Below are 25,576 nucleotides of genomic sequence, written 5' to 3'. Positions count from 1 at the left end.
GTCACTGGTATTGAAAAGCAAATATACACAGTAAATTTTTCTTTTCTGAATTTAAAAGGAAACAAAATGATGTGCTCACATCACATGCAGATGACTAAAAACAATCAGCTGGCATTCATGGATGACATTAAATAGTACCTACTATTTACAGCATTTTCAAAGTCAACAGGCCCAAATAAACATGACGGTCCTAAGAGAACTGGATGAGATCTCAGATTAGAATAAAATAGGGATATTCCATTTATTCCCTTTCTAAATCTGAGACTTACTGAAACTGAATTCCAGCACCGTGGAAGTGCCGGTAAACTAAGAGTATACACGAGACAATGCAGGAAGACACATGTAATTAAGCAGTTGGCAAGGACTGTTGGATTAAGAGGGTAAAAAGAAGAAAAAAAAAAGATAAAATTTCATTTAACTTACCACAAATCAAGAATGATTGTAACATTTCATGTGACAAGATCTCCCCCCCTCTTTAGAGTCAACTGCAAAGTTGTTGAGGGGGATTAAAAATAGAAACAATTTAAACGCAGATACAGCTGAGCTCTGATATGGATTCAACTTGCAGTACTACAGGGTATTAGAACTAAAGGGGTCAACTATATGTAATATCGATAAAGCACATTAGCTAGTCCTTTATCCAATTAATTGAAATATCTAGTAGTGCAATACGGGGGAATTCTGCAAGATCAACACAAAGCTTAAAATTATTCAGTATATTCATCAAGCACCACAATGTCGCTTGTCAAGTAACATTATTGTTGGTAAAAGAAAATATATAAACAACCAAGAACAGAAAACAAAAAAGGAAAGGTTGATCACACAGAACATCAGACTGATCAGAAAACCCCACCTAGCAAACCACCCCGAAAAAGGCATATGACCAACTGCACACAGCTCCAGGTATGGTATTATATCAAAATGCTGCATCAAATTCCAGTCAGAAGCAAGGGATGTTTTTGTCTCAAAAGTAGTTGACTCTTAGGAAAACTATCACAGGCAGGAAAAGATTCTCCAGATGCTCCCGGCTAAGGCTTAACTTATTCACCTCAATGTGGGGATACAAAGGTAGTTTAAGGGTCCGCAAGAAAAATCAAACTAGACAACCTAGGAGTCTCAATGAGCATTAAACTGAGGTAGAGCAGATATCCTAGACAAATCCCATCCATTAATTTCACGAGAAAATATTCCATAGATAAGTATATCAAAGGTGTAAGAAAAACACTGCATGGATACTCTTTTGCTAGACATCCTATCAAAGATGAGAAGATATTTGACACAAATTATTTGGAAATGAAACAGGCTTCTGTCCTTAGAATCTCGCTTTTGTGAAACCACATATGAATTACATAGAAGCACGAGTTTTTAACATTTCCACATTAAAGTAACTGTGCACAACTTGTGCTTGAAGAAAATTATACCGAAAGTCCTCAAAAATAAATTGAAAACATTGTATATAAATAAATTTATTACCCAACAGTATAAACAGGAATTTATTCACTATCTTCAGCATTCACAGAGATTCTCTTCCTTGACGAGGAAAGAGAAGTAAGTATCGTCAGGAATCCATGATGAAAACATGCAGATGACAGTAAGATCAAACACTTTGGGAGGAAAGCCCTTAACTAAGTTGAATGCTATAGGTGAGCATTAAAATATTTTATATTACTATGAACTTACAGACATCTTCTTCCACATTTTAAAATACATCTATTGTTTTACACCCTGTGCCAGTATTTCCCTCTCTTTCAGAGTCTTTTTTGTCGCGCTAAGTTTGAGTGTTTGAAATCTGCATTCCTGATGAACTGTTCTTGAGTTCTTCTGGAAGCAAGAGTGCATATATCCATTGTAGAAGTCAACTGCTGTAAGCTTCTTCTTTAATACAACTGTTTTAATTCCAACCCAGCCTTCCTAAAAATAAAAACAAAAAATTGGCAGTAAGCTTCTTCCATGTTTTAAAATTATGATCTTTAGCTGCCACTAGGTTGGCTTACAGAACACATTTTATTTAATGTCATCATGTTTACATTACAAGTCAAATTCTTGCTTGCAAATGAAAAGCCTGTTAATGGATATTAAAAGTTCTTCAAGGTATCAAATAAAGAGACTGATGCTAATCTTAAACTAGTTCAGTGAATAACGATGGATAATTAAGACAAAAGTTATGTACCACATAAATACTAAAAACCTCATCTTTAGGGCAGCGAATATAAAACAAATGGGAAAAACCTACCTTGCAACGAGCTATCAGCATTTGAGACACTTTATGGTATAGTAGTGAACCAGGAACAGCTCCATGGTCATCTAATAATTGATCTAAAAGCAAAGCAAGATTGTCTTGCATTTTTATGCCAACAAGAACAAAAAAAGTTTGAAACACTTATGTCTCTTGGAATCGTGATAATCATCTTGAGTCACTATTTTGCTCAAAAATACTTTATTGTATTCTGTGTTTTATTATACCCAAGTCAGCAGAGTAGAATCAGAACAGCCACTCTCTGGCGCTGCTCCCTATCTCCTCCATAAACAGCCGCTAAGCCCTGTGTGCTTTGGCACACCGCTTGGCCCACAAGGCTCTCGGACCAACAGGCTGCTACAGAAAACAGTTTACGCGATGGTACACAGGGACAGCTTTCCTCACGAGAGATCCCCAGACAATGGCATTAGAAGAGGATCTCCTAACTAATTAGAGGATTAAAATCCTCCAATCTCAGGATTCAGAGGACTACACCTGCTGCTCGCTCAACATCATCACAAAGCAGGAATGCCCTTAAAACCCATCTTATGCCCACCGTTGGGCAGAGAAACTTATTGCACTCTGAGTATATATGAGACTAACTTAGTTCTACTGGAGTTTCAGAAAGCAGTACTTAAAGCTATTATTTAGCACAATTGGTTACTATCTTCAAGTCAATGATTGAAAAGACAGGAAAATCTAACTTAACAGATTGATTTAAAAGTAAATACCAGCAAAACCAGGGATATTATCCACTTCCACAAAATCCAGAAGTTTAACAGTACTACCCTTCCAGAGCGTCTGTAAAGGAAACTGGAAACAGAAGCAGATGACACACTGAGAATATTTTCACCATTTCCAGGCAACTGTCTAGGTTTTTTTCTTATGCAAGATAACATTATGTGTTATTATGTGATAATAACATTAGGGCAAAAATTTAGGTATGTGTCCAGATAAGAGACTTTCTTTACTGTATCTAGTTTTCCTTGTTGTTCTTCATCTCATTGACAAGCAAACCATTAGCATATGCAGTAATGAGTTAAGCAACTAGCTACAGTAGCTGTCAGTCGCGCTGTTTACTGTCATGCAAAGATGTCGATATAGCACTCTGAAACCCTCACAAATGCATCAGTGGAAATCTCAGAGCTAAGGACACAAAATAGAACTATTGAGCTGATTTCACGCTTGGGATCAAATTCAAGAAAATTCTCCTCTGCTCTAATTCCATCTCTAACACTAAACTGCGCTGGGATTTTAACACACATGCTAGGTTTTAGAGGCTAAAATAACTAAACTTGAGTTTTAGCCATTAGTTAAAATATCTACACCAAACTCACACGCTACAGGACAGAAAAGGGTTAAAAAAAAAAATCTACTGTTTTACCATACTTCCTATTGCACGATGCAGTTGAATTACTTGTGCAGCCGTTTGCTCTTCCCATTTTATACAACTCTTAGCTATAGATATTTTAGGAGCTAGGGGGGGAAAAAAAGAAATTAAAGGACTTCGTATTTTGTTTTGCATCTTTTTGCAAACAAATAGCTGTACTATTTTATCTTATTTTAAACTATTTTAAAACAGATTTTATCCTGACCAATGGCAGGTTTACCATCTAACCATATGTACCTTAGACAGCAACTGGAGAAAAGATTTTGTAGAAACCTCAAATTGGTTTATTTACATTTTATTCTCAGTTGCCCTCTTATTTACCCATTGCACTGAAATCTGATAACATACATTTACAAGCACAGCTGTAACATTTTTGTTAATGTTACAATCACAAAGAATAACAAATTGGCTCAGATTTTGTGACATTGCTAGTGATTTTGATATTGTACTGGCAACTGGAAAAAAACATTCATGTAGTAAGTCTGAAGAATTCTGAAGCATTTTTGCCCTCTGTATGACTTTAAGCCAGAGAAGGCAGTGAAGAGAGATATTGATAAAGGTATCTAAAAAAAAAAAAAAATAAGCCAGCACAGTAGGAAGAAAATTATTTTTCCAACTGATAAAAGAAAAAATGAACAAGTTGCATTAAATATGTGTACCTACCAAATGTTACTCCTTCCTTTGGTTGCTCTTTTTTATTTTTTAAACTTTCAGGCAAGTTTTTCAAAACTGATATCAGCTGCAAAATTAAATTTTGTGCAGAATATTAACAAAGCTAAATAGAGTATATTTATTAACAGTAACAGTAAACCCAAGACATACAAATACAGTATTTAATTTTTCATCAGTGAAACCTTCTTGTGAGCTTTTAGAAAACCGGGTCACTATATTCAGAAGACTTGTATCATACACACAAACATACTAAAGGCATCCTTCCCACTGAATTACAATTCAAAAACCCAAGTATTCTTTTATGGATGATCTCCTCTCTGATATTAATCCTAGAACAGGACGAAAGCTGATTGTTAAGACGGAAAAGCAGATATTCACTTCAATGAAAGAAGCAACTGCACTGTTTCCATACAACGCACTTGAGTTCTTCACTGAATAAAAACAGAACAGCAATGCACAGGACCAACACTGACAGCTTATCACATACCGCTCAGCTTTCCTCTCGGCAAGGCAAAGTGCTCATAAACACTAAGTTTCAGATCACTCTCCTCTTAACAGTTGCAGTCAACTCAGAACAAGATTAAAAAGAACTCTGTTTACGCGTTAAAAGCAAGGTACTAATCAGAAGCGACACTAGCTTGCATGACTTTACCATGTTTGCACCCATCTTTGATAACATTGCTTCCAGCTCCTGTGCAGTACAGTGGGGAGGAACAGCAATCTCTTCTTGCTTAATAATTGGACCTACATCGAACCTACAAAGCAGAAAACATACAAGCTTACTGGAGAAACTAAAACTCAATTAGCAGTTCAAAAGTCTACATTCAATACATTAACTCAGTTACTAATTACCCTTTTTTTCCGCTAAGACTTCACTTTTCACACGTTATCAGTTAATGGTTGGGTCACAAGACAAAACAGGGAAAAGAATATCAGATATATCTTCGCAAGATTCATCTCAGCAAGCTGAGATTGTTACGAATGCACAATTTACAGTTCAGAAGCATAAGATCTTGGAAGGAACAACCTGAAGTATTCAGAAGTTTGTTTCGCACTTTCCTGAGATCTATTATCAGACAAGCATCTAAGAAAGAAAAGAGAACTATGATAATGTGTTTTCACAAGCCTTTTAAGCCAGAGTTTCTGCTGAAACAAAAACATATAATCTCTCTCTCATCCCTAGACAGGCAACTTCTTGTCCTCTGTTTCACTTACAGGAGGTCACAGGCAACTCTGAAGTCTGAAAACCAGATCTTTTCTGTTGCGTCATACCAAGGCTATCCATCTAGCTGTCTGACTGTTTGTTCTGTCTGCTCCCTGTAATAATGCTAAGAATTAGAGAACAGGCCTAGAGTCTAGAGTGCAAATTACGCACTCACTAAAATACTGTACTTGTGGCAAGTCTCATATGGTCAGACGGAAGTTTCTAAGTGTTTCAAATTTTAATATTAAACACACACATTTAAAAAAAAATAGTGATTACACAGAATAATTTAAATGATGACTTAAGTGGTGATGATTTAAAGTCCTGAGAGGCAACAGAAGCAGCGAGCTGTTTTAGGAAGCACATCTAACATACCTTTTTGGTCTTATTTCCATAATTGTCACCCCAGTCACTTTATCACCATGAAGCACTGTGTGGACTATTGGTGCAGGACCACGCCATCGCGGGAGATAGCTGGGATGGACATTCAGCACGCCACTGAATTAAAGTATTTTAAAGTTAGAATCGGAATGGTACCTGAAGCTGAACCCATATGTAAACAGGGGTGTGCAACATTTATTACACTGAAACTACTTTAAGAATTAACTCCTCAGACCTTTTGAAATGTTACTGGTTTAAATACACATTTAAACCACTATATAACCTTCAGTTTCTCAGTGAACGCAGAAAGGGAGATGAGAGGAATAAAGGTAAACACATTATGCTGAACATTTGCATAGATCTTCATCAATGTGTTAAAGAACAACAGTGAACCTCACAACAACAGAAGTAGGGTTCAGGCTAAGCAGATGAACCCAGGGAAGAAGCTGACCTCACCTGCTACAAGTCACAGGTGCTGACTCAAAAAGAGAGTCCAGCTTTGCTAACGAAGCAGCAACAGATGTCCTGTTAACTCACTTACTATGGGAACTGCAGAATAAGGTCCTCGCTTAGGAGACGTCCAAATGATGCCACCACACCCACATCAAACTGCCCCACAGGTCCCGTGTGTGGCCACTCATGAACAGGCAGCTGGAGCTCCCGGGCGCACCTCCTCGCAGGCAGGTCCCCAGGCAGGCGGGAGGGCAGAGTCACCACCTCCAGCCTGGACACAAGCGAGTCCTCGCTGGGCTCCCTGGGGTGGACAAGGCACTGAAGGCCTCACACAGGCAAAGCAAGGGAGAAGCGAAGGCCGGGTCACCTCCACCCCTCACTGTGCCCCTGTGCCCTTCCACAGCACCTGCCCCTCCAATTCCTATCCCCTGCTTGGTCCCCAGCCTCCCCCCACTGACCCCAGCCTCCCAACCCTGCCACCCCCCAGCCCCCTCAACACCCCTGGCTTCCTCCTTTCAATCCCAGACCCCCCTCACCCAGCCCCACGGTCCCTGCCCCCCCTCCAAGTCCTGACACCCCTGTGATTCCCCTCCATCGACCCACTCGTGACACGATGGTCTCTGTCCCACTCTAAGGTCCCTTCCCCCCTCAGCTTCCCTACCAACCTCTGCCCAACTCACGGTCCCTGCCCCCCGACCCCAGCTCATCCCCCAGTGGCCCCTGAACCCCATCACCGGCCCCCATCTCCCATCCCTCGGTGCCCGGCCCTCCCTCACCGTCCCCAGCCCCTCCCTCCCCAGCCCCTGCCGTCCCCCCCTCAGTCCCCGGCCCCTCAGCCTCCATCCCCCCCGCCCCTCTCTCACCGCCCCGACCCCCTCCCCACAGTCCCCAGCCCCCTCGGCTGGGCGGTACCTGGCCGCCTCCAGGGCTCGCAGGGCGGTGACGGCGAAGCGGTCGGTGCCGAAGAAGAGCACCCGCCATGGCGGCGCCCCCGCGCGCCCCGCCGTCCCGCGCGCCGCCTTCCCCCCCTCGCGCCAGGCGCGCAGCAGCCGGCCCCGCATCGCGGCGCTTCCGGCGCCTGGCGATGACGCACGGAGGCGCGCGGAGCCCGCCTCGGGGCGGGGCGAGGGACGTCGCGCGGCCGCCCCTCGGGCTGTGGGGGGGGCGGCGGCGCCATCTTGGTGCGGGGCGGCGGGGAGTCACGGGCCGGGCCGGCCCGGGGCGACGCTCCGAGCTACGCTTCGGGGCATCGTGTTACCCCGCGGGTAGCGCTTCCCGGGCCCCCCGGCCCCGAGGCGGTAGCACCACGCCGAGGAAAAGGCGAGCGGTCTCGGGGAGCGCAGCCAGGTCTCTGCCTCAGCCCCGGTCTCGGCTGCGCGCCCCGAGCGCGGCCTCCAGCCCTGGCTTCTGTCTCCTCACAGCGTCGGTGCTGCCCGAGCGAGCGTCTCCCGTGGGGGTGGACCCGTAACCCTGGCCCTCATGACCGTAAATTGGCCGCTCTGCCGCAGTGCGAAGATAACGCGGAAAAACGTCGGGGCAGAAAGGGGTGTTGACACCGCAGCCACTGATTTTCTGCTGGCCTCGATGCAGCGTTTGAAAAGCTAATCTCTGTCTCTGCCTCTGTGGACAGCTTTGTTTTAAGAGTGATTATAATTTAAAGAATGTTTTCTTGTAAACTGTGGGGTCAGAATAACCACTTAAAGAACTATCTTCTCCCATAACATAAGAATGAAAATATTTTATCATTCTATTAACATTCTTATCTCGCATGGGAAGATGGTTTTTTGTGTAGCTTTTCATTTAATGTAAATTACATACACAAATTCCCTACACATCTAAATCACAGTATATCCTACAGTCTTTGACACTAGGAATTTCTAAAACACGGAATGTGAGAATCTGGAAACATTTCCCATATGCCAGTGTAAACATGTGAATTACTTGGATGACAGAACTTATGTCAGACGGGTACATGAGGGAAGGATCACGAAGGAAAGTGAAATTCTGTGCTGCGCTAAGCGGCACCGTGCATATTCATTCCCTTTGTCACGTCTGTTTCGCCCATCATTAGGGCTTTCTTCTCTCGGACAAAGGAAAACTAATGAGAAAGTGCTGCTATAGGTAAAAAAAAAATGAGTTGGGCCATCCTAACTGAAGTGCTTACATTCCTGCATCTCGAGGAAAGGAGAACACGCTACCAAATACTGAGGTAATTTGCTAGCTGAGAATCAGTACATAAAAATCAATTGCTCCAGAAAACTTAATTCTCTATTACTTCGGGAGCCCCATGAAAATCCTCAGTTTAGTCGCATGCAGGACACCCTTCAATTCCAGCCGCCTCATCTCAGGGTGCATAGATGAAATGATATTGTAAAAAAATAAAGAGATGAATGAGGGTAGCGAGGATGAAGGAATGGCTTCTGCTTGAGAAGAGATTAAAGCAACCAGCATAGTTCCTCTTGGAAAGCGGACGTGGGGAGAAGGGCAGGCGAGCAGTCTGTCTCATCATAGATAGTACGGAGCTGGTAAACAGGGAACAATTAGTCGTTGCACAATAACTAAGCAATTACAGGCACTTACAGGTATCAGGACCCAAAAGAGAGGAAGCAGTGTTCCACACAGCGTGTAGTTCGACCGCCTATCTCAGATGCTGAAAAATACTCATGGTTTCCAGAAGCAGACAGCACAATTGCTGGAAGGCAGGCTGGAAGGAGATGTCCTGTGTCGTGCCGGCAAATACCAGCTCTCTCAGGTCTTGGGTGAAACCCTGGATTTATCACCAGCACTTCAGAAAGGCCAGGGACGTACCATGCATGTCTGGATGGCCCAAATACTGCCTGAAAGCTGGGAATTTGAATCCGGCATCCAGCTGCTGCTGGGTGTTAATTTCCAGGTATAGGATCCCGGCACGGGAGGCACTGAACGTGTCAGCAGCACATCGGTACTGTGTGCGGAGCTTCACCTGCTGCTCATCAGGGGACTTAATCCCTGGAGACGGATTCTCAGTTCTGGCAGTGGTTAAGGCTCCTGGAAATACTGAAACTCCGTGCTGAGTTTTTGCCAGACTTGCGCATGAAGTAGGTAATGTTTCATTTGCAGTGAGGTTATGAAGTGGACTTAAATTCAACCCACTATACTTGCTCCCAAGTAATTCATCCTCAGCTCTGATACAACTGTACAGTTCAAACAGATTACACCTATTATTTAGTATTATGCCTTGGACACGGTGTACATGAATTTTAACTGAAGATTTATTTCGATGTAAATTTTTCCAGCAGAATGAAAGCAGCAATCTAATTGTTTCATGAAAAAAAAAAAAAAGCTCACAAATCTTGCTTTCCTGCTGCATTTGAACTCTGCTTTTGTACATGGAAAAAAAAACAACCCAACCCTGAATGTTTAGTTATTCTGTAACCAGGCATTTCGGGTCAAAGACACAGAAGGGATCAAAAAAGATAAGGAAAATTAAAATGCCAAGGTCAGACAAGTTCTTCCTGAGAGTAGTGAAGACAAATCCGAGGAGGAAGCAGAACACAAATCAACGTCCTATCTCCACTTTGCTTCCTAGCCAAAGACACTGAAAGTGTCTCCAAGAAGTAAAAAGATCTCTCCCGTTAAAAAGTGCCAGTATTGTCCAGGGAAATATGAAATAAAACACTCACAGCCATTGCTGAAGAGATTGCTCCTGAGCGCGTTCGTGGTCCTCTGCGGAAGGAGAGGATTACTGGGCACAAGGGCCAACTCTAACCAGTGGGAAACTGGTTTTATTTCCATGTACATCACGCTGAGTCCTAAAGGCATCTCGGCCACCTACCTGCATCTCGACACTATTTTTGGGGGGCATGGGGGGTGAAATAGGAACTGCTTTGCTGGTGCACTAGGGCTTGTCCCCAACCCACACCACTCCACCCCGGGGAGGCGAGTGGAGGTAGCCCATCACTCCACCACTGGCTGTGGGACATTGGACTTGCAAAGGCTGCAGTAGGGCTTTGGGGGTCTCCCGTACGGGAGGAGCTGTCGGAGACCTCTTCTGCAAACAGCCCAAAGGCAGGACGGGACCCAAACGGCCACTGCGGAGCTGCAGAGGTGCTCGTGACTTCCCAGGGGCTGCAGGCACTCTTGTCTCCTACGATCAGGTTTCTCCACCTGGTTTCAGAGGCTTCAGTTTAGGGAAATGTGGGTTATACCGTCATGCCCAGCTTCCACACATCAGTTGGGGAAAATGTTTTTTTTAATTAAAATACAGATACATAAATCAAGCCATGTAGGAAATTGGGATGAAAAGGGACCTTCTGGGGTTTGCAGTCACCCTCCTCCTGTTACAGTCAGCTCTTCACCATGGCTAGCGACTCCATCCCTCTACTCGGAGATTGCACTACAGGGGCCAGGCATTTTCTTTGCACCTTTCTCAAAGGCAGTGAGCCAGAGGATTTGGTTGTGTAGCTTGTGAGACTGCTTGTTGCCCTGTCACTGTACCCCTTCCCTGGCGATGGAAAGGTCACAAGGACACTGTAGAAAAGCGTTCCCTAGTGTGATGGCGCTTTTTAAATGATCCGACTCAAAATGAGGAGGAAAGACAGCACGATTTAGTGTGGTGTGATGTCCCGGCTCAACCTGCCTCCCCGAGCAGAGAGGAGCTCTTGTTTCCTGGAGGATGCGTTTCTGAGTGAGAGCTCCTATCCGATCGCTGCCAGGCTGACGCTGAACAGTAAAACATGTCTGTTTGGGGAGTATGCATGTCTGCTGGGTGAAATTCACAGGGGCAGCCAGAGGAAGCTCCGAGATGGATGTAAGGTGGGATTCAAAGGATTAATTGCATTGGAACACAGCTTCAATGCCAAAGACACTTCATTTCGAGCTGGAAAACACTGAGGATGAACATAAGGAGACTATGCCCATCTCCAATTAAGCTTAAGCTAACCAGTGCTAGTTGTGTGCTCCAAGCCCATCACTGAGAGGTATCTAGCTTGCTTTGCAGTGTGCAGCTCCAGCCATGGATCAGATAGTTCAGGGAGGAGGAATCCTTTCCAAATGTGGCTGGCACAAAAAGGCAGCACATCAGCCTTGTGACGCTGCAAAGCCTCTTAGTAGCCTATTGCCTTAGCCAACTCCGTTGCCAGCACCTGTGAAACAAGGATGGCAAAATCTCTGATGGGTGCTTTGTGCTTTGCCTGCAAAGTCAGTCGCTCTTGTAAGATGCTCTGAGGGCCTCAGAAAGATCATTCACTAAAAAAAAAGGGCTAGTATCTGCTTTATCAGGACATGCTTCCTTTATGCAATGCGGACTAAGCCAGGCAGAGAGAATGTTATCGTTTATTTTAACCCCAGGGTAACTTACTACTGAGTGTCATTCTACTTGGCGTGCTCTTTTAATACTGATTATGCCAATAGCTTGAGCAAATAAGCTGGAAGTTCCTATGGTTCATTCTTTGGGAAAAGGTCGTTCACCCCATGCTGTAAATGTACCCACTAAAGAGGTGTGTTTTTTTCAGGGGCTGGAGCAAACCTCACCTGTTGGACTGTCCTTCACACATGACTCAGGAGCAGAATGAATCACAGCTCATAGCACACCAAGGCAAGGAGGAAAGGCGACCTTGTTGCCATAGTAAGGCGCTGACGGGTGCTCGGAGGAGACGTCTTCAGACAGCAGGGCTTAAAGGAGAAATGTAGCTTCCTCTCTGCTGGGAACTGCATGTTTCTGGTGAGTTAGCGGAGATTAACGGACATTCCTGGTGCACTAGCTGGTGGGTTAATTTATAGCTATCTGTGAAGAAAGGCTTATTTATTTATCTAAGTTTGAAAGCTCGGATCCTTGGAAATTTTAAGCAAAGGCTGTATGACTTGTTTAAGGAGAGACTGAATGGCAAGTGAGAAGCAGGCTGGGATAACTCCTGCATATAAACAGCCTGGAAAGCAGTCAAAGGAAAATATTTAATATAACTCAGATTTGCTCTTTAACTTTTGACTTTACAAAGGTTAAAAAATAGTACAGACTGCCTTCTTACTTTAGTATTTTAAATACTAAACATTTTTCTTGTGTTCTTTAATTGAACTCGATCCTTAATGTACCTTTATAAACCAGCCCATCCATTTGTATTTCTGTGGTGTGCCATTGTATATCCTGTATGAATACCAAAGACAGGGCATCCCACTTTTATAATATATTTGGAATAACTGACGCATTTTAACACAATCAGTTAAGATGAGATAACCACCAGCGAGAGAGTCTGAATGAAAAGAGGAGACTATTTTACAAAGACTGGGACATTATAAGTGCATTGCCCCATACTGTGTAGCGAGTAGTGTCCAGAGGGACATTATCATCTTAACAGAAGCTGTACTTGATGGTCTTTCCAGAAGACTTTTTTTCCCCATCTTTACTTATATCAATAGAGTAAGTATCTCAAGACTTCTCATTTGCAGAGTGAGGGCAACATCTGGCTTGGTAAGCAGCCTCGAGTATTACACCTGGTAAAAACCAACATACAAAGCACATGGCGGTTTCACAGCACTGCGTGCTGTGCCCTGGCTGGAAAGGGTCCACATGCAGCTGGGGACGCGCGTGTTCCCGCACAGGACAGGCCCCTCAACGGGTTATGCCAACCTCTAGAGCACCAATCCCTCAGCTCTGCCTTGTGCGTGTGGTGGGTCTCATATCTCCAAAGGCTTCCATCATGAGGAAGAATTTTACCATTTAAGTGCTGGGATCAATATGTAGAGCAAAAATGAGTCACTTGCCATTTTTCTGTACTTTCTTGAGATTTGATAGGATGCCACCAAAGTCCACAGATCCTCATTTTGAACGAGGGGATTTGGGACAGCATTGGCAAGTGACTCTTTGTTCCTGAAGTATGCACAGCATATAAATTTTGCAGCTTTTGGTGTGAAAATCTCATTTTCAAAAAGAAAAAAGTTACAAAATTGTTCAGGTGTAAATATAAACTCAAAATAACACAATTAAAGTGTTTCCTTGAGAGGTGCTGGCCTCTTTGTTCTTTCTACCTCCTTCCATACAAGCTTAAAATGCATGAGCTTTCTCTCATTTGAGTTCCCTGTGTTGTACCCAAGCTGGGAAGCAACCTCAGAAGGGTCTTGGGTGTCTTCAGAGGGCTAGGAGACCAAAGTCCACAGCTTAGAGTTGTCAAAGGCCCAGATCTAAGGGCTCATCCCTATCCAACAGCAGCCAGAGTGACTGCTGAAACATGTGGGCAAGGGAGCAATAGTGAAGACATCACCCATGCTCTCTCAGCTTGTTTGGTGGAGCAGTGCTCACCCACACTGGGATGTGAGCAGCGGGGCAGAGCAGCTGTGTGGGGGAAGCTGGAGGAGATGACTTTAAAAATCTCTCTTTCAGGCTGGAAGAGCCAAACTCTCCAGAGCATGTCCAGCCGAATTGTGGGACTCCGTTTCCTTACTGGGGAAACGGGTGGTGCAGGCAGTGTGCTGGATCCTGCTCAGGCTCTCCGCTGGCCTGAGAACACTTTGTTTTATAGCTTTGATGAATGAAACTTCCAAACTAGTTTGGTCAGTTTGATGTAGATGTAAAAGATCTTTAAAATACCTGAGGTTTCCCTTAAAGTCTTTTACCTAAATTTCCTGTTAACGCACAATAAATATCCATTCTGCTACTGTATTGTACCTGAGAAGTTCCGGCCTCCCACGTCTGGGGGAGATTTGGCAGTCACTACTTTATGAAGTAGTGAAGTACTTCTAGCAGCTTTCTAGCATCCCTGCTGTGCCTGGCAGCTTTCGTGTGGACGCCAGGAGGTGGCCCACAAGTTATGAAACACCTTAAGAGAAAATCAGCAACATGCATGTCAAATATTCCTGTTTGAGCAAATGATTAGACGGAAGCCTTGCACAGCAAGATTTAACACATTCAAGTGGCACTTCTTATTAGGGTGTAGCAGACTTGTAACTTGATTTCATTGGCACCAGGACTTTATTTCCTCCTTTCTGAGGAGTGATCCATGTGAATAAGCTAAAGCTTACCCGGACGGTAAGGTAATTGGCATACCTAACTGCAGGGAGCAGCTTTACCCATATTTTCTGAAATACAGAGTCAAAGTGGACCATGTATTTCAGAGTCCCGTCCTCAAAGAATTGCTAACAGGTGGTTTTCTGGCAGCAGGGAGCAAGCCTGCATGCCTGGTTGGCTATAAAATGTGAACTTTGAATTGTGAAGACATTGAGAAGGGGGGGGAATAGTAGCAATCATTAGGTCTATAACCGATAGGACAGATGCTTCCCTGAGGAGTCAGCAGAAGTGTTGTTGGCACGCCTGGCATGGTGGAACGTGCTCGTGAGCGATTTCCAGGGAACAGTTTCAGACAGTGCCAGGCCACACTACAAAGGCAGGTAAAAGTTGAGAGTCTCACACAGTCGTAAAAGTCTAAGTCTTCATATAATAATTAATGGCCTGTGGGGCCAGCATGTCTGAGGGAAGCATGTGTGTTGTGGTGTCATTCACCTGCGGGTGGGTGACGGTTCAGATGGGGCCAGTGAGCAGTGGTGGAGCAGTGGGCTGGGGAGAGCCACCTAACCATCTCAAACTAACTCACAGTGGACAGACGGGAACCCTCTGCTCAGGTCAGGTCTCTCCAAAGGAGGCTGAAGAACTGAGTTGGACAAGCAGCCATAAAAGCTGGATTGATGCCACTGACAAATGAGGGACTAAAGGTCAAGGAGGAGCTTTCTGCTTCCCTGAGAGATGGGAGATGCCTTTGCCTCTATGGCAAGCTGGCTTTTCCTCCTCTTGGAGCTAAGCCCTCCACTTACTCATCTCCACACCCTTATTCTGCCATCCATGGATTGGCAGCAGGTAGTCACTGTCCACAAAGTATGTATTCTCTAAGGATTATGGCAGGCGAGCAAGGAGGGGAGCAGTGAGGTTAGTTGGGGAGGGGCTGGCTGTCAGCAGCCGAGCTTGCATCTGCATGGGGTCACCTAGGCAAGGCGTCCAACCCGAGAGAGCAGACCCCGTGCCAGACCCGCTCTGCTATCACCTCAATGGCTCCCAGGATGTCTGCACCCTGTCCTGGCAGCTCAGACTCACATTAACAGAAGAAAACATGCCACAACTGCAGGGGTACATCAGATCCCCTCTCTGAATACAGAGCTGGAGCAGGGAGGGGAATCAGCATGAGCGCAGAGTCATTTCAAAGATCATCACTTCTACTTGTGCTTTTGTCTCCTTTCATCTGTAGACACCAGAGGAGAAACTCACTGGCCTGCTGTATCCAGTCCCTCTGAGTAATAACTCGTATAACTTCAGGGCTCCCGCTGATAAAACCAGTGGCACCGCACAGTGGGAGCTAGCAGAGGACACTGCGAGGTTATCCCTCACCTCTCGGCTCTCTCTCTTTCCCAGGCATCTGTGCACTGAAGAAACACTGGTGAAGGCGTGATCCTTCCCAGCTGCACATACAAATATGAAGTTCTTCTGGATAATCCCATTTTTCCTCCTGCAAGGTAGAGTCTTGGCTTAGAGGATAATAGTGTGGGTGAAGTAGGTCACACGTGCTGAGGCTGCATCTCTTCACAGGCTCTCACCCACACCAGGCTCAGCAGGGGTTACAACAAGACATTGTCTGCAGGGCAGGTTCACGGGAGTTGGATGTACACATGCAAAAATTTCCAGCATTGTTGTATGACCTTATGAGCATCTCACTGTCTGAGGGCAAACACATACAGATAATACTATGGCAAAGGCATGCATTAAAAACCTTAACTTTCTGGAAATATGGTTTCTTCCTCTCCATGGGCCCATTTTCCTCAGTATACAACAGCAGCAGCCTGACTCAACCATGGAGAAAGTTGCACCCTAAGCCTGTGGTCACAGCACTGTTGCAATCCTTCGACACCTAGGAAGACACCTAACTTAGGGAGATTTGATTTTTTAAAACCAAATATCAATGTCTGTTGGGACTATCTGCTCCTCCACTGTGCAGAGGGATGTTCCAACTGACACTTTAAGGTTAGACAGCACAACTGGAAAGACCAGAGCCCCAAACCCTTCCCCGCTCTGGTTCCCCAGAAACAGAGACATTGGAGGCAGTTCCTAGTTCATCCAGCTGGAGCAGGACATCGCAGTGTCTGTCCCCAGAGGCAAAGTAGAAGCCAGCAATGAGGCTCACCAAAGGTCTGAGCTTCCTCTGCCTCTTGGAACAAACCAAGAGAGCAGCCTTCCACCTCCCAGAATCAGCAGGAAGGGGCTAAGCATGGGCCAGGCTGCATGGTGCTGTGGGCTGGCACCAGCCAGCACACCAAGGGGCCCAGCAGAGCTCAAGTCTAGGAGAGGAGCTTACCGTCATCTCTTCTCCGGGGAACAGCTACAAATAGAGCTTCAGAGCTCAGCACTAGTCGCAAGGGCAAGTCTAGCTGGGCTTCCTAGGACCCACCCAAAAGAACGTGCTTGAGCCATGTTTGCTGAGAAGCGTGGGTTAGGGAAAGCTCAGCTACGAGCCCAACAGCCCTGGCAGAGAGAAGCTGGACTGGAGGCACTTTGCCTCTTGAATGCCTTTTGCCCTACGCTGATTTCCCAGTTCTAGAATTGGGTGTCATTCCCATCTGCCCTATACACTCTGTGAGCGTATGTGTCCTGTGCTTAGGGAGTGGCCACACTCATATGCTGGTTTCTTTGCAGACACTGAAGCTTTTCTGATGAAAAATGCTAAAGTCAAGCTGTGTTTACAAGCCAGCCCGATGAATGGGGATTTACTGCTGGAGGACTGTAATCCAGAGTCAGATTTCCAGGACTGGTCTTGGCAAGGCGATTCTTTGATGAATCACGGCACGCAGAGCTGCCTCTCCATGGTGGGGGCCAACAGAGTGCAGACAAGTCTCTGCGGCAGCGCGGGCTACACAAGCTGGGACTGCTCAAATTCTCTGCTCTCTCCTTTGGGCAGCAGCCAGGGCTACCTGGTGGCAAACAGGAAAGGAGTCGCTCTCAATAGCGTGGGAGGCCTGAAGGCCCAATGGCAAGATGTTGCAGACAGGAGCGTGTGCGAGGAGAAAGCAGGTAAGTGCCGCACACCCGGGGACCAGTGCCGCACACACACTGCTGGGGAATGTGGAAAGGCACATTCAGTGTCCTGGGGTCTTTCCAACCCTGGGTGCCCCACCAGAATGGGATCTGCAGTGTGAGCCAGAAACGCTCTACACTTCTCGGTGTATGAGATAAGGCTGTACCCTCACGGCTGCGTTCTGCCTGCTTGGAGGGATGTGCTGGGCAACCCTTGGAGCCAAGGGGAAGGCCATTTCTGGCCCAAAGTATTACAGTGAGCGGCCATTCCATCTTTCTGCTCTTTTCTTCCACAGCCACGGCAGAGCAGGACAGGTACTTCCCTGCAGCCCTTGCCAGCACACACGTGTATGACCACACAGCAGGCAACATGACCCTTGCGCTGGGTATAGGTCAAGAAGAGCTGGAGGAGCTGCTCTGGTTCTTCCGCAGAGAAGACCGTAAGTCCCATTGATGTTCCTGGGTTGAGAGTTGAAATAGAGATACACAGTCCTTGGCTGTTAACCCTCCTGCCTAACAGAGATGCCCGAGGGAATTACCCGAGGAGGTGATTTACCCCAGATATATAAACCCTCAGTCTCACCTGCAGAAGAAGCAGGCCATGGGTGAAGACAGGCATGAGACTTTACTGAGATAGTGTCTCCTCCCAGAGAGGGGTTCAGCCTCTTTCCAGGCATAGCCTGCCAAGAGAGCAAAGGTCTGGGATGACCAGTGATTTTGGCAGGGTGGAGGGAGCAGATCGATACGAGCAGGTCAGTGCCCTGAGGATCAACTTAAAAGCCACAAAAATCAAGGGCAGAGCATCCGCTGCCATCTGTGCTGCACATCCCAGTCAGTGTTCGAAGGCAAAATCTACCTGCCTGAGTGTGGCAGTGGCGAGAAAGGCTGCAGAGGGGAGGAGCCCTTCTAGCAGTGCTCAGGGTGGGATGCTGCAGCTCTCAGCCTTGCTCCCACCCGTGGGCACAGCCGCTCACAGCTCTCAGGCAAGGTTGAAAAGCCATGCATGGCACATGTGGTCAGAGTGAGAGATACAGAACCCGAGGTGGGGGGCTGTGAGCAGCAGAAAGCAGTTGTGTAAGTCTTCTGCCCAGGGAGGGAGAGTTGCCTGAGGTTATCCCCAAAAATGTGACCTGGGTGCTCTGCTCTGGGTGCTGAGATGGACACCAGAACCTCTGCCCTCATCCTGCAGCCAAGCCATGGCACTGTCAGCTTGGGTATTCTCAGGAAACGCTTGGCAGGGCTCTGTGGGCCACAGTGCTCTGTGCATGCTAACGCTGCCTCTCCGTGCTTTCCCCCAGCGTCAACGTGGAATTACTCCGTTCTTGCACTTTCCGTCGTGGCCTTGATTTTGGGTCTTCTCCTCCTGGCCATTAACATTGTGCGAAACAGGTGAGTCAGGAAAATTTGGGGGTCTTTTGGTGTGTGGTGGTGCACTGAGACCCCCCCCCAGGCAGACAGACGTGGGTTTGGCAGGGCAGGGCAGCATGCCGAGACGCAGGGCAGGAACAAGCCCTGAGCAATGGGGAGAAGAGCAAAGACAAACTCCCTTTGAACTGTGCTTCATTGTAAAACCTTGCCTGACTCCCTGTTCTCCTTGTGTGTCACTTGGAACGAGCCACTTCACTTCTCCAGGCCCTGGATCCTCACCGGTAAAGAGTCTGCAACAGGGCTGTTGGGAGGGAAGTGACGTTAAATGTGTGGTGTGAGGTGCTCTCCCGTAAGAACAGGAGCACATAGGGGCTCTGGAACAGGACTCCCCAGCCCTTCCCCGTCTACATTCCCACAGTGTTCCCTTGGGCCATACTGCTGCACAGCAACCCTGCAGCTGAGGAGCAACTTGCTGTCTTCTACAGCAAGAAAACCTACAGCTGGGTCAGAGCTTTCATCTTAAAATGAGAGAAGAGCTAATGTTACAAGTCTGCCATGCTCTCATTTTAAGGATGGCTTGCTGGGTGTTACTGCCTCGCTTTGCGCTGCGTGCTGTGTGTTCTCCAAGTGTAAACCCCGTGGCTGTGTGTACTCAAACACTTCAGACCACTCCCATGACACAGTGCAGCTGGCGGGGTTTGCCCGTAAGCAGCTAATGTGCTCCCAGGGCCAAGGTGCGAAGAGATGAATGTACCCATCGCTGGGGGTAGATGCCTGCCCCCCGGGTGGGGGCTGGGCTCGCTGCTTCACTCCACATTTCCTTTTTATGCCTTCCCTGCAGGAAAAGGAAGATCCACGTGTATAGAGAAGCAGTGCAAACCACCCAGCAGGCTGAGCTGGAGGCCAAGCAAGCCCTGATGCCTGTGCAGGAGGAATACAGCCCGGCTGAACTGCGAAAGCAGGAGCCGGTGCTCCAGGATCAGAGATCAGGAGAAGTGGTGGTCCACTGGAAGGACGGGACCGTCACGTCTCTGTACACAGAGATCTGAGGATGCCCTACAACGGCAGCTGAAGTCAAACCATATAGGCCCTAAAGAATGTATCAGAACGTCTCAATTTGTAGTGATGGAAGTTTAAAAATGCAGTTTAGCCTGGGGAAACATAAGAGAGTAAAAAAAGAAAGCAGCAGAGCTGCACCAGCAGAGGCGGCTCTGGACTCGAGGCAAACCTGTGCCTCCCCCATTTCAGGTCCTGGCTGGCTGGTCTTTACCCGCTGCGCTTGGCTGCCTCCAGCCTTCTCTCCCGCGCCAGCTTCACCCCCTCCCTCAGATGCCGCCTGCCTCTGCCGCAAACGGGTGGGAGCCGAGCCGGGGCGGGAGGCGGGAGGCGGGAGGCTTTTCCTGCGGTCAGCCAGGGAACGCGCCGTCACGTCCCTTCAGGAAAACAGCCACACTGAAGCGGAGGCGCTTTTGTTCTTTTCAGAAATCATCTTTATTAAAATACTTTCCAAAGTGGTTGATCGAAATCCTGTATTGAATCTCTCTCTCTATCATTAAGGTCATATATATATATATGTATATATGTACAAATATACATGTGGATATTTTACTCTGCAGAGTAACTGCAACTCCAGGAAGAAGCAGAATATTTAACCTGATAGAGCAAATGAAGCCGAACGCACAGCCCTTGGCCCTGGCTTGGGCACAGGTGGAGCCTGGTCTGCTTTAGGATTCACTTCACGCCCTTAGCTGGGCACATGTAGAAGCCATGAAATAATTCAAGACATTTTTGGAAATGCATTGGTCTTTTAAACAAAGGCTTTTCAGAGCGTGTCCTTGTCAGTGAAGCATCTCTCCTTGCAAAGCCCTTGAAAAGGAGCACTATAGTGTAAAAAGTTGATTAAAAACCCAGCTATTTTGGTATGACTTATTTCGATGCATGGGAGTCGGTTTCAGGACACCTGAGGCCTTCAGCCGACTGAAACAATATCTGCACCTTTCTTGTTCGGATTAAAAAAAATAAAAATTCCTCCTACTTATTGCTCGGTCAGGAGACCCATGAGATGAACAAGATGGGTGCCTCCATGCTTGATTAATGATTAATTCCCCCTTCCTGGGCTCCCGTCGCTGTGTGCCAGGTGCCCAAGCTGGCTGGGGGGCCCTGGGGATGGCCCTCGCCCTCCCGGTGGTGCCCGTGGCTCTGGCCGCTCCCGGAACTGCACGGATCCGCACGGAAAGCCAGGCTGGCCCCCGGTGCCAATGGCAGGACAGGGTGCAAACACCGCGGCAGTGCTCGGCCAGGGGGGATGAGAGCCGGGGCGGGGGCAGGCAGAGTGATGCCACAGCCAATTTCAGACTCTCAGCACCCCGTCTGCTCACTGAATTGTCACCACAGGCTTTGCCCCGGCGCGGAGACCGGGGCCACCATATGCCAGCAGCTGCTGCGGTGCCCATGAGTCTGTCGTGGATGGTCTCAGCCCTTGCGGAGCCAGGGGGAAGGGGGGTCTCTCGCCACCCCCTCTGCAGCCCATGGGGACGCGTCCTAAAATATCTTGAAACCTTTCAGCAAGGTGAGCGTGGGAGCTTTCCTCTTGCTCTGAGCCCGCGAGGACTTGACGGTGACCAGCTTGGCCTGGGCCACTGAGGGGATCTCCTTGTAGTTGACGGTGGAGAGGGTGTTGAAGGTGCAGCTGGCCAAGCCATGGCGGGTGGGCAGGGTGACCGGCGTGGCCACCGGTGGGCAGGGACGCTCCTCGGTGATGAAGAGTGGCCGGACAGGCAGGCTCTGCTCCGCCTGGTGCCGCACCTCCCGCACGGCTTCGTAGAAGACGTGCTGCACCCTCGCGAAGTCCTGGCACGCTGACACCTCGTAGAAGAGGCACCCGAACCTGCTCGCCAGCGACATCCCTTCGGCTGCGGGCACCTGCCTGGTGGGAGTGGATGGGATGGGTGCAGCATCCCTTGGAGCGCTGCAACCACCCGAAAAGGGGAGCAAGGGGTGCAGGCGGGGAGCAGCGGACCCTGCATCCCACGCCTGCTTCCCAGTGAGCACTGGGGCAGCACCCACTCATCCCCCCCTCCTGGGACAAACAGGGGACATGAGTCCAAAGGAGCTTTGCCTTTCCTGAAATCCCAGAGCAACGGGCTGCTGGGGTTCCTGGGGAATCATGCAACCTCCCATGCCAGGGATGCGTGCCAGGGACGCAGGGGGCTGGATGTGATGACAGCGCACTGGGAAGCGGGGAGGAGACGGGGCAGGTCCTTGCCATGAGGAGGGGGAAGCCTCTGTGCTGGGAGCATGGGGGGGTTCAGCAATGCACAGGGGGGTTCAGCAATGCGTGTGACTCAAGGACCCATGGGACCAACACTCAGCACAGCCCCAGAGCGACACAAAAGGCCAGAAAAACACACCGGGGACATCCAGTCCTGGCAGCGGGGATGGGGCAAGAAAGGGCTCCAGGGAAAGGGCACATCCAGAGGGGAGCGAGGAGCTGCAGCAGGCTCAAGCCCTGCCTGGGGACGGTGACGCTGCATTACCACGCAGCCGAAAAGCATCCCGCTGAAAATACCAACGGGCTCAAAATAAACACATCAACCCCTGGGCAGGAGAGCGGGAACCTCGGAGATGTAGGAGGATGTGGCGAACACCAACGGGAGTGGAAATAACCACAAAAAAAACAGATTTGGGTTTTGCATCCCAGCCGGAGGGATGGGGGGTGATCTGCGAGCTCTCCCTCACCGGGAAAAGACAGCCTTGCCCTGTGCCCGATACCTGTACTGCTCCATGTCCAGCTTGTTGCCCAGCAGGAGCACGGGGCAGCGACGCTGGCAGCCCTTCACGTGCAGGGCGAGGACCTCCAGGTAGGGCTGGCAGCCCTCGAAGCTCTTCCTATCATCGATGCTGTAGACAACGAGGAAGGCGCTGGCCCAGTGCAGGTAGCGCTCGCAGTTCCCGGGGCCGTCCTGGGGGCGAGAGGAGCAGCTGAGCTGTGGTCCAGCCGTGGTCCAGAGGGGTCATGCCAGGCGTTTGGCACCAGCAGTGCCCTGGTGCCTCACCTGGTCAGCGGTGTCCATCACCTTCAGCAGCACGGGCTGCTGGTCCACCAGCTCCTCCGAGGCATAGGTGTCCTCTGCAAGGAGAAGGGTGGTTGTGAGGACGGGCTGGGATGTGCTGTCTTCTCCAAAGCCAAGCAAAGCCTTGGATGCTTGGAGCACCATGGAAAAAGCTCATCCCCAGGTGAAGAACGTCCTCCACCAATGCCTCCCACCTCACTCCTTCCTGAGACAACATTATTTTGGGGGACTGGCATTGATGCTGCTGGGCAAGCCGCTGCATTTCCCCCTGCATGCTGCAAGCATGGGCTCCCACGGGAGAAGGAGGGAGGGGAAGGAGGCCAGCACGGTCATCACTGCACCCGGGACTCAGCCCTTATCTAAATGCCATGACCTGGTGAGATAAAGCGAGCTCGGGGCTTGACACCGGGGCTGTTTCCCAATAAATCAGGCAAAAGGAGCACCCCTTTCTTTTGGAAGGAGGGCAGGCAGGGAAAGCTGCTCAGCCGTTCCCCTGGGAGGAAGATGCCTTCTCCCAGCTGAGTCCTAATGGATGCGTTTCAGAAAGGTTTTGACGTGGGAAGATGAAACTACATTCCCAAAAAAGATCCAAGGAGGAAAGGATTTATCCTTCTTTCCAAAGAGTTGCTGAGTTATTAGAGGCTGGAGTCGGTTCCTGGACAAGGTCCATATCTCCCTAATGTCCCCTATAAATCATTATTGTTCTTCCCCGCGCCCTGGAGTCAGGCCTAGGAAAATAGTTATTAATTACTCAAACGAGTGGAAAAAAAAAAATGCCCAGAACTACTTGCTGCAAAGTGCAGCCCCCGGGGCCGCCCACTCTGCGGCCCCCACTCACTGCCCCTGCCCGACACCCCCAGGAGTGAGCAGGAGGCACAAGTTGCTCCCCAAGGACCCCCAATAATTCAGCTTTCAGCTTCTTCAGGGTGATGCAAGGAGCCGATGTTCCCCCATGGGACATGCCCGTGGAGAGAGCGCTGCTTTCACCTCTGTTTTTACAGGCGGGTTTGGGTCAAATCCAGCCCTTCTGTTGTTTTTCATGTAATTTTGGGTGTTGGGTTTTTTTCCCCCTTAAATGCCATATTCGTGGGAAATGCAGGAGACGGGAAGGATGCTCCGTGGGAGCTCATGGGGGACAACCAGGGGGAAACACCCGCACAGAAAGCGTCTTACCCAAGTTCGGATCATATTCGCTTATGAACCTCTTGGTTAGAAACTTCACGGTCAAGGCTGCAGGAGGTGAAAGAAGCGGGTGAGGTGGGCGTCCCCCCACGGCACCAGCACTGCCCCGATGCCCGGCCATCCCCATGGTGGCGGGGCACCCATCTCACCTGACTTGCCGGCCCCTCGGCACCCCAGGATGGCCACGTTGCATTCAGCGAGGGGGCTCTGGGGCGGCCGCTCGCCGCCGGCTCGGGGTTTGCCAAACATTGAGGACATCCTCTGTCCTGTGGGAGAGAGTGGGGGGGACGTGGGGCACCCGCTGCCATGCCGGATGGGGACCTTCTCACCGCCTGGCTCATGGGGTACCCCAGCATGGGGGAAAGGGGGGCTCAGCAGTACCGGGGAGGGGGATCCGCTCTCCTCCATGCACATCCTGGAGCCAGGGCGGCCAGCATCAGCATCCCATGCTGGCGGCCAGCACCCCACCCAAGCAAAGACAGAGAACCCCCCCAGCCCTCTGCCCACCCTTCGCACCCCAGAAAGAGAAGAGAAACGCAGCCTCCCACCTTAAAACCCGCCGCCAGAGGAAACGTGGGGCTCGCCGGGGTGCGCGGGGGCCGAGGCCGGGGCCAGGGCTGGGGGAGCAGCGGCCCCTGCGCCGCCGGGCTGCCGATGAATGAGGCAGGCGGAGGCGAGCGCGGCTCCCGCCGCTCGGGCCCCAGCCAAACTCCTTGTAAGGAAAGCTGCCGCGCCGGCGCCGGGCTGGACATGCTGCCCCGGCCGCCCCGAGGACGGTCCCCGGAGCAGGATAGACGCCGGCCCCCCAAGCTCCTGGGGCTTCGGGCAGGGACCTCCGGCCCCGAAACCCATCATGCCTGTGCTTGGCGGCCACCTCACCATGTCCCCGGCACTTTGTCAAGCCCCCAGCAAGCAAAAACCCCGTCCCACTCCCCTGGCTGAGGCCGGTGCACTCATTACACCTCCCTCAGGCAGGAGCAGCACCTGGGAGCGATGCTGCCAGCACAGCCACCCTCCTGTCCACTGCTTGCCCAGCCCATTTAAGCACACACACCTGCTGCTGGCAGAGACTTTGCAGGGATAAAAAAAAAACCTTTTTCCACCCAAAAGACGCGATCCCGAGGGGGGAAAGGGGAGCACGGGGAGTACTCACCGCTGCTGCCCGCACCGAGCCATCAGCCAGTACCCAGTGGGCTTGGAGCCCGAGTAGGTGGCAGAGGCTGAAGTCAGTGTTGTCATGGCAATCGCAGCCATTTGGGATGGGGCTCAGCACCCAGGACCGCAGGATACGGCCCCTTGGCCGGCCCTGAGGGGTTTCTGTGGGAGACCATACCCAGGGCTGGGGGGCAAAGGCCGCTCCGTGGCCATGTGGGGCTGCTGCGCCGTTGGGATTATTGCCCGTTAATGCAGGGAGGATATTTTTAAACCCTCCCAAAATAGTCTGGGAGTGTGGAAGTCCCTGCAAGCCCCAGGGATGAGGAGGATGGGGAGGATGGAGAGGATGGGGATTGCTCCCCTGCGGGAAGCAGAGCCCCTCCAGGGACCCCCGACCCCCTTTGGACACAGGTCAAGGATCCTTAAAAGCAATCAGAGC

At 49.4% G+C, this 25,576-nt stretch overlaps 3 protein-coding genes across 5 annotated transcripts; 1 reads left to right on the top strand and 2 right to left on the bottom strand.

Moving 5' to 3' along the window:
• Positions 1-1,477: 1,477 nt before the first annotated feature.
• MTFMT (mitochondrial methionyl-tRNA formyltransferase) lies at positions 1,478-7,397 on the bottom strand. The gene is made up of 9 exons (XM_076348063.1): positions 7,249-7,397; positions 6,425-6,637; positions 5,878-6,000; positions 4,951-5,053; positions 4,290-4,365; positions 3,621-3,712; positions 2,968-3,049; positions 2,234-2,316; positions 1,478-1,911 (listed from the first exon to the last, which is right to left on the bottom strand). Exons 1-9 carry the CDS (start codon positions 7,395-7,397, stop codon positions 1,711-1,713), a joined length of 1,122 nt encoding a protein of 373 aa, XP_076204178.1. The 3' UTR covers positions 1,478-1,710.
• A 4,461-nt stretch (positions 7,398-11,858) lies between these two features.
• Positions 11,859-19,894, top strand: SLC51B (SLC51 subunit beta). Of its 3 annotated transcripts, XM_076348060.1 has the most exons (7): positions 11,859-12,037; positions 15,543-15,588; positions 15,707-15,807; positions 16,982-17,356; positions 17,656-17,799; positions 18,658-18,748; positions 19,569-19,894. In XM_076348060.1, the coding sequence occupies exons 3-7, from the start codon at positions 15,768-15,770 to the stop codon at positions 19,774-19,776; spliced, it is 858 nt and encodes a 285-aa protein (XP_076204175.1). In that variant the 5' UTR covers positions 11,859-12,037; positions 15,543-15,588; positions 15,707-15,767; the 3' UTR covers positions 19,777-19,894. The 3 variants fall into 3 exon arrangements, with proteins under 3 accessions (XP_076204175.1, XP_076204174.1, XP_076204173.1); XM_076348059.1 differs by lacking the exon at positions 15,543-15,588; XM_076348058.1 differs by having other exon boundaries at positions 15,543-15,807.
• Positions 19,895-20,241: 347 nt separating this feature from the next.
• RASL12 (RAS like family 12) lies at positions 20,242-25,155 on the bottom strand. The gene is made up of 6 exons (XM_076348061.1): positions 25,136-25,155; positions 24,132-24,248; positions 23,974-24,030; positions 22,783-22,856; positions 22,499-22,689; positions 20,242-21,653 (listed from the first exon to the last, which is right to left on the bottom strand). Exons 2-6 carry the CDS (start codon positions 24,238-24,240, stop codon positions 21,269-21,271), a joined length of 816 nt encoding a protein of 271 aa, XP_076204176.1. The 5' UTR covers positions 24,241-24,248; positions 25,136-25,155; the 3' UTR covers positions 20,242-21,268.
• Positions 25,156-25,576: the final 421 nt, after the last annotated feature.

Source organism: Aptenodytes patagonicus, chromosome 10, assembly GCF_965638725.1.
Source record: "Aptenodytes patagonicus chromosome 10, bAptPat1.pri.cur, whole genome shotgun sequence".
Taxonomy (NCBI): domain Eukaryota; kingdom Metazoa; phylum Chordata; class Aves; order Sphenisciformes; family Spheniscidae; genus Aptenodytes; species Aptenodytes patagonicus.
This window is presented reverse-complemented; position numbering and strand designations above follow the sequence as displayed.